This window comes from Giraffa tippelskirchi, chromosome 3 (assembly GCF_054371585.1).
Source record: "Giraffa tippelskirchi isolate mGirTip1 chromosome 3, T2T-mGirTip1v1.2.pri, whole genome shotgun sequence".
Taxonomy (NCBI): domain Eukaryota; kingdom Metazoa; phylum Chordata; class Mammalia; order Artiodactyla; family Giraffidae; genus Giraffa; species Giraffa tippelskirchi.
Genome location: NC_137277.1, coordinates 55,976,960 through 55,985,660, shown reverse-complemented (window position 1 = coordinate 55,985,660; position 8,701 = coordinate 55,976,960). Strand labels below are relative to the sequence as shown.

Here is an 8,701-nt window from a genome sequence, read left to right as displayed (position 1 = left end):
ACACACAAGATTCTGCCTGCCTTCATTGTAATGACAAAACTTCTCTGCTTCTGGATATAAAACTAACATGCAGAAATCCCTTGCATTCTTATACACTAACAATGAAAAATCAGAAAGAGGAGTTAAGGAAACAATCCCATTCACTATTGCAACAAAAAGAATAAAACACCTAGGAATAAACCTACTTAAAAAGACAAAAGACCTGTACGCAGAAAACTATAAGACACAGATGAAAGAAATCAAAGATGACACAAACAGGTGGAGAGATATACCATGATCCTGGACAGGAAGAATAAATATTGTGAAAGTGACTATACTAGCCAAAGCAATCTATAGATTCAACGCAATCCCTATCAAACTCCCAATGGTATTTTTCATGGAACTGGAACAAAAAAAAAATCATTATTTGTGTGGAAACACGAAAGACCCTGAATAGCCACAAAAATCTTGAGAAAGAAGAATGGAGCTGGAAAAATCAACTTGCTTGACTTCAGACTATACTACAAAGCTACGTTCATCAAAACAGTATGGTACTGGCACAAAAACAGAAATATAGACCAACAGAACAAGATAGAAAGCCCAGAGAGAAACCCATGCACCTATGGGAACTTTATCTTTGACAAAGGAGGCAAGAATATACAATGGGGAAAAAGCAGTCTCTTCTCTAAGTGGTGCTGGGAAAACTGGACAGCTACATGTAAAAGAATGAAATTAGAACATTTCCTAACAACACACACAAAAATAAACTCAAATGGATTGAAGACCTAAATAGACCAGAAACTATAAAACTCTTCAAGGAAAACATAGGCAGAACACTTCTTGACATACACCACAGCAAGATCTTCTATGACCCACCTCCTAGAGTAAGGAAATAAAAAATAATAATAAACTAATGGAACTTAATTAAATTTGAAGTCTTTTGCACAGCAAAGGAAACTACAAACAAGGTGAAAAGAAAACCCTCAGAATGGGAGAAAATAATAGCAAATTAAACAATTGACAAATGATTAATCTCCAAAATATGCAAGCAGCTCATTCAGCTCAATACCAAAAAAATCGAACAATGCAATCCAAAAGTGGGCAGAAAACCTAAACAGATATTTCTCCAAAGACATACAGATGGCTAATAAACATGAAAAGATGCTCAATATCGCTCATTATTAAAGAAATGTAGATCACAACTAAAATGAGGCGTCAGAATGGCCATCATCAAAAAATCTACAAACAATAAATGCTGGAGAGGGTGTGGAGAATAGGGAACCCTTTTGCACTGTTGGTGGGAATGTAAATTGATACAGCTGCTATGGAGAAAAGTGCAGCAATTCCTTAAAATACTAAGAATAAAGCTACTCTGTGTGTGTGCTAAGTTGCTTCGATTGTGTCTTACTCTTTGCGATCCTATGGACTGTAGCCTGGCAGGCTCCTATGTCTATGTTATTTTCCAGGGAAGAATACTGGAGGGAGTTGCCATGCCCTCCTCCAGGGGGTCTTCTTGACCCAGGGATTGAACCCATGTCGCTTATGTCTCTTGCATTAACAAGCAGATCTTTTACCATTAGAACCACCTGCGAGGCCCAAAACTACCCTAAGAACCAACAATCCCACCATTGGGTACATAGTCTGAGGAAATCATAATCAAAAAAGACACATGTAGCTCAATGTTCATTGCAGCACTATTTAAAATAGCTGGGACGTGAAAGCAACCTAGATGTCCATCGACAGATGAATGGATAAAGAAGCTGTGGTACATATACACAACAGAATATTACTCAGCCATAAGAAGGAACACATTTGACTCAGTTCTAATAAGGTTCTGGATGAACCTAGGGCCCATTATGCCGAGTGAAGTAAGTCAAAAAGAGAAAGACAAATATCATATATTACTGGATATATATGGATTATAGAAAGATGGGACTGACAAACCTACCTTCAGGGCATCAGTGGAGATGCAGACATAGAGAGGAGACTTGTGGACACAGAGGAGAAAGAGAAGATAGGATGAACTGAGAGAGTATCATTGAAATATATATATTACCATATGCAAAATTAGACAGCCAATGGGAATTTTCTGTATGATGCAGGGAGCTCAAATTCAGTGCTCTGTGACAACCTAGAGGGGTGGAACAAAGTTTCAAGAGGGAGGGGATATACGTATACCTATGCCTGATTCATGTTGACATATGGCAGAAACCAACACAATATCGTAAGGCAGTTATCCTCCAATTAAAAATACATACATTTAAAATTTTTCCTGCTTGAATATTCATCCCCTGCCCTAATAAAAAACTATCCTTTCCTTGACAGGGAGCCGTGGCTTTGGGAAATGACTCCCCATGACCTCCTTATTTGCTGCAAATGAAAGCTTCACTTTGTGTGATAATTTTCCTTGGTGTTGTCTCTGACTAAAAACTTGCCAAGAAGCAAATCCCTTTCGGATTGGTAACAAAAGCAGTGAAAGGCGTGTCCTGCCCTCGCCGAGCAATTTTTATCAGTGGCTCCCTTTCCCATATCTGAAAAACGGACATGCTGGCATCTGACAGGCTTGAGACCTGAAAGTCAGAGCTTACCTAAATCTGTTTCCTCTGAGGAAGCAAGTGATTATGTGGACCTTTGGGATTGTCCTGATGTTTTATAATACATACACAAAGTTCTTTATTAGGAGATGAGGAGTTATCGAAGTGAAGAAATACTACTACTGTGTAAGTGATATTTATTTCTCTTATGGGTGTCTACCTTGCACTGAACTTGTTAATTTATATATACCGTCTCACTTCCTGCACATTTCCTACAGGGTAAGTATAGGTAACTTGAATGTGAAGCTGAAGAGACTCAGAGAGGAAAAGGACTTTGCCCAAATTCACACAGCTGACAAGTGATGGATCTCACATTGGTACCTGTCTTTTAGACAGACTTTCTACTTTTAACCACCAAATTATATTACCCCCTGATTGATTTCAAACATATTGAGCACGTCTGAGGTTTGCAGGGTCCTTCTGTGACACCATGCTTTATAATGCCCATATGGCTTCACTTGGAGACATTCTGGAAGCTGTAAGTTCATAAATAATATCTCTTCCACTTGGTCAGACTTGCAGTGCCAGTAAAAGACAGATGATCCTTGGCTGTATATGGTATCCCTGCAAGCTAACACGTTACTTCGTAGTCTTGGGTTGCCATCCCCTGGAGTGTTTTGATGCGATCAGTTGTCAGTTTCAGGTCTGTTGTTTCTCTCAGCAGAAGCCCAGCCAGTGGAAGATGACAGCCCCAAAGCCCTGCCTGTGTTAGGGGAGCTATCGAAGTCGGATAATGACATAAACGAGTCGGTGTTCATCTGGGGAACCTCAGACAAAGCAGCCCAGAGAAAAACCATCTCTGTCGATGAAGGTTTGTTTCACTTGCAACAGGAAAAGCAGCAGCAGCAGCATCCGGAGCCAGTGCTCAGGCTGGGGAGAGGGAAAGGGAAGCTGAAGCTGCCACATGTGAGTAGCATTTTGTGCTATCTCTGCAGCTGGGAAAGGAATGCTGGGGAGGGGGCTTGGCTGTGAGGTGGGCGTGCATGTGTGCGTTGGGGCTCTCTGTATGGCTGAGGGTGGGGAGATGGTTTACACAATTAACAAGTGCCTTGGGGATCTGCTCTCCTCTGCCAAAGGAGGTGCAAGAGTGGGCTCACACGCACTTGCATTTTCTCCGCTAATCATAACACACGTAAGCAGCAGGTGGGGATTGTTTTTTTTGGTTTTCATTTTTTCCTTCCTCTTCTCCGTTCTTGAGAGTGGGTTATGCAGCAGAAAGCGCAGCCTGAGAGAGGCTTCCTGAGTGGAAGGACTCCTTTTCTTTACCAAGTTTCTTTTGCAGGTATGCAGGTCTCCATTCCTTTCCACTGAGCTTCTCTTCTGCAGGGGTGTTTACTCCCTGCTAACCACAAAGCAGCCAGCGTGACTTCTGCATCTCTCTCAGCCGGAGTTGTCTGTAATAAACAGCACCAGATCCGACACAATGTAACCTCTCAGGTGTACTGTTAAAAGAGTTCAGTGAGCAAAGCCCCTGGGTTGGGAAACATGGGGTGTACTTCGTGCTTCTGCTCAGCAGGTCTCTCAGGGCTGACAGCATGGATCTTGAACTTTGGGAAAGTTGTTTGTTTAACTAAGCTCTGGCATTTACTGTGAACACGGGATTGACTGATGCTGAAAAGGGGCAGGAGAGAATACTGTTGCTTTAAAGCCCTCGTGCAGCAGGTTGTCGCAGCATCAGGAACTGGTTAATGTCTTTGGGCTATTGTTACTGATGCTAAATAATGTGCTGAGCCAAAGCACACCTGGTCATGAACTTGATGTATTCTGGTTATGAGAGGACATGGGTGCTTGTGTGCAGTTTGTTTTCTCATCCCTGCTTCCTTCTTTCCCTCTTTAGATGCTTTGATGTGGCCGCGCCTGTCATGCAGAGTGTTGTATGTTTGAGTACCTGCAGTAAATACATACAAGTCCATCTTCCCTAGGAGGGGGAAAGGGGAAGGAGGGACACAGCATCACCTATCCTAAACACAGGCTTTGAGCAGCTGTGCATGACGAAGGTAGAAGAGTCAGAGACCCTTCACACTGGGGCTTGGCTGGGAGGAAAGCAGTCAGTGATGCTTGAGTGCAGAACTGAATGCTCTAGCGCTGGAGGGTCAGGGCCCAGCTCCTGAGTTGCCATGCGGTGTGTGTGGTAAATGAACCAGGGGATGAGCTTCATGGGGAGTCTTCTCACCCAGGCCATGCTTTCTGAGCTTTCCCACACTTTGGTTCCCTGAGGAAAGAGACAAGGTGACTCAAAGCTGGGGATTAATGGCTAGGGGGGCTCAAGTGGCCATCCCAGTGGAGAGGGTCCAATAGGTGGAACATCATGCTCTTTAGAACCCTTCCATGGCACAGTGGTATGCCTTGGCATCCAGGTTGGGAGAATCTAATTTAAGCAACCAAGGAAAGCCAAGGAAATGAGGCAAGATGAGCACCCTGATGTCTATGCTTTGTTATTATTTATTTTTGCTATCACTGAGGAAACATTAAAAAGTGGGGTTTCCTTTAAGATTTTTTTTTCCTGAACTCAACTTTTTATCACCTCTGGTTATTCTCTGTGCGCTCAGGCTTTGTCCAAGCATGCATTTTTGACACAATTGTAACTACAGTCTAGATATATTCATTTATGCTGCTTATTTCCAAGTATTATTCCATAAACACTTCCCCATCTTCCAGTACAGTTTCATGCAGATGGTTAATTGCGGTTAGATTAAATGGATTAACCTGTTAAGTGGATCTGCCACAATCTGTTTCAGCAATTGTTGACTGTTTAAATTGCTTCTAGCTTTCCCATAATTATAATACCACTCTGAATATGTTCTGTGCATAAAGCAGTTTTACTTCTTTTTCTTAAAAAAATTGGTTGAGGATGAATTCCCAACAGTGATATTAGTGAGGCAAAAAATATGAACATTTTAGTGGCTTTTACTGCCTATTACCAAACTGTTCTCTGAAACATATTTCCATTGCCCCAAATCATCTGTAAATATCAACTGATCTAGAGTCTTATGTACATTAGATTCCCACCCCCTCTAAATTAGGAACTATAAAAAGTTTCCTAAGGTCGCTTTTTTTCAGAGTTTGCTTTTTTTTGGGGGGGAGGGCGGGCGGAGTTTGCCTTTGAGTCCTATTAAGCCAGGCAGTGTAGGGCTTCCCTAGGGCAAGCCTGCAGTTCCTCAGCTCTGTCAGTGATTCCTGTGAGCATCCAAGTTCAGCAGCCTCCCCTTTTTGTCTCTGTGGGGGTGAAGAAGGGGTGGGCAGAAGCTCTCCATCCTGTACCAGGATTCCTGAGAAAGATGAACAGCGGTCACAGTCTGGGGGTGGGAGAAGCCAGTTCAGGATTCCCTCTAAGCCCTGGAACTCAAGGCTGTCAGGCTCCTTGGCCCTTCCCTCCTCCTCCCCAACCCCATCAGAGCCAGGGCAGTGGCAGAACCCTGCATTCTCAAGACGTGAGACGGAGGCCTGACCGAGAAGTGGGAATGGGGCCCTTGGGAAGGTGAGGGCTTGCTAAGCTTGTCGGGAAAGAAAGGAGCATGTTTGAAGGTCTCCACTGCTGGGGGTACTTCTCCGGAATGTACGTGCTTTAATGACAGGAGCCAGACAGGGCTGAATGTCAACTCTGATCAAATTAAGAGCAGTCGGAACACTCCTTTCTCAGTGCTTACTCCCATAAGTACAATCTTACCAACAAATTTTTTTTCTTTTATGTTGCCCATGTATCTGATCAACCTGGAGATTAATCAGTGCTATTCTGATCTCCTGTGTAGCTTCCCATAAATCGCTTCAGTGCTAGTCTCTTTTGTTCATTTTGTAATTATTTGTGCAGAGGCCAAAGTACCCAGTGGGAGCCGAGCAGAAACTCAGCATGTGTTTGTGCATCCTGATCTATGCAAGTAGAAACTGACGGTGTCTTGGGAGTGGGAATTTCCTGCCCACAGATAAGTGGGTTTGATAAATGTGGGGGTTTTAGAAACTCAGTGTATAAGGGCTTAATACAGGCAGTACTGCGTCACAAAACTGGTAGGCCACTGGCATGTCAGAGTTGAAGGAGAGGTGATGGAACAATGGCCTGAGAAGAAAAGGAGGCTTTGCTGTTTCAGATGCTGGACAGGTGGGAGAAACGGTGTGCTCATAGTCTTTATTCTGGGGAGAATCAAGCTTTGGTCTGCTAAGGAGAGGACAAGAAGCTTTTAAATTGTAGTGCATGTATTTAAGAGAGACATCAATAAGGACTTCCCACGTGATAACACTCTTTATTCTTTATTGTGTTATTGGTTGAAGGTCTAACCTTCCTGCAGGCTTGTACTCTGGGAGAGCAAGTGTAGTGTCTGCTTAATTCCTGCTACAAACACATTTCTCTAAGGTTTGTCATATATGTTAAGACATGCTTTAAGGGTGCCTCTACATCAATGCTTTTAATCCTACACAATGTTTACTATTATTACTCCCATTTTACAGATTTGAAAACTAAGAGACAAGGAGGTTATAATGGAGGATGTGTGGGGTCAAGGCTTAGAAGGAGGGAGCATTGAAACAGAGGAAGAGTCAGTCTCAGGCCACTTGAAAGTATCAAGACCACAACTTGAGCCCAAGAAGTTGAGCTCCAAAATCTGTGTTTTTAATCCTCAAGTCATTCCCATGGGAATGATTGAAAATCTAAGAGAATGTTAAAACAAGACTGTGCAGCTAAAATGAGCTGTAATAATAATGACAAACATGATGGAGATTTTTATAACCAAGCCACCAGTTATATACACCAGTCCCTTTTGCGGAGAAGGCAACGGCACCCCACTCCAGTACTCTTGCCTGGAAAATCCCATGGACGGCGGAGCCTGGTAGGCTACAGTCCATGGGGTCGCTGAGAGTCGGACACGACTGAGCAACTTCACATTCACTTTTCACTTTCACGCATTGGAGAAGAAAATGGCAACCCACTCCAGTGTTCTTGCCTGGAGAATCCCAGGGATGGAGGAGCCTGGTGGGCTTCCTTCTATGGGGTCGCACAGAGTCGGCCACGACTGAAGCAACTTAGCAGCAGCAGCAGCAGTCCCTTTAGTGCCAGCTGGTAAAGAATCTGCCTGCAATGTGGGATACCTGGGTTTGATCCCTGGGTTGGGAAGGTCCCCTGGAGAAGGGAGCGACTACCCGCTCCAGTATTCTGGCCTGGAGAATTCCATGGACTCACAAAGAGTCCATGGGGTCACAAAGAGTTGGACACGCCTGAGCGACTTTCACTCACTCACTCAGTCCCTTTTACCAACGTTTTGTTTGTGCATTGTGAGTTAATTCGCACAAAAGCAGTATAAAATGACCACTATCCTTATCTCCACTTCACCAGTGAAGAAACTCAGGCTCCGAGATGTTATATAACTTCCCCAAGGTCACAAAGCCTCACTCTGACATCTGTTATCTGACGTACCAACTAGCTAGCACTGGGTCCAGGCCAGAGCACCCACAACCAAAGGGCTCCTGGGGCAGTGGAGGTGGACTCCGGGGCCTCTTCTCATCTCTTTGGGTTTAGAATCCTGGGATGGCTTCGAGAACCACCTCCCATGATGCTGCACAAAAACTTAGGTCTCAGCCCATGCCTGCACTGCTTCAAAGGCAAGTTCCTTTCCTTTCCTTTTTTAAAACTTTTTTATTTTGTATTGGGGTATAGCTGATTATACAATGTTGTGATAGTTTCAGGCAAACAGTGAAGGGATTCAGTCCTACATATACATGTATCCATTCTCCCCCAAACTCTCCTCCCATCCAGGCTGTCAAAGGCAAGTTTCTAAAGCAAAAAGCCTCTGAAGAAAAGTATCACGATGAAGGAAGTCATTGGTGTACTCATAAGGAAAAGACTAGAATCCCAAGAGGGAATCTGCCTTTATTCAGTGTTCCAGACCAGGGGTACCAGTCCATGGCCTGTCAGGAACTGGGCCACACAGCAAGAGGTGAGTGGCAGGCAAGCCGGTGAAGAAGCTTGTTCTGTGCTTGCAGCCACTCCCCACTGCTCACGTTGCCACTTGAGCTCCCTCCTGGCAGAGCAGCAGCAGCATTAGATTCTCATAAGAGCTGGAACCCTGATGTGAAGTGTGCATGTGAGGGATCTAGACTGAGATCTCCTGATAATGTTCTAATGCCTGAAGATCTAAGGTGGA

The 8,701-nt window shown here is 43.9% G+C and overlaps 1 protein-coding gene across 4 annotated transcripts in view; it reads left to right on the top strand.

Moving 5' to 3' along the window:
- The first annotated feature begins 2,506 nt into the window (after positions 1–2,506).
- The window catches only part of ANKFN1 (ankyrin repeat and fibronectin type III domain containing 1), a 487,980-nt gene continuing 481,785 nt past the window's right edge, over positions 2,507–8,701 (top strand). For 2 of the 4 annotated variants that reach the window (XM_081585331.1, XM_081585330.1), the window contains exons 1-2: positions 2,507–2,699; positions 3,238–3,479. Coding sequence is in view for 2 of the 4 variants with exons in the window: in XM_081585328.1 (XP_081441454.1) it covers positions 2,663–2,699; positions 3,235–3,479 (282 nt within the window). In the remaining 2 variants the exon portion in view is untranslated. Of the gene's footprint in view, positions 2,700–3,234; positions 3,480–8,701 lie in introns of those variants that run through there. The other 2 variants (XM_081585328.1, XM_081585329.1) reach the window with 2 other exon arrangements.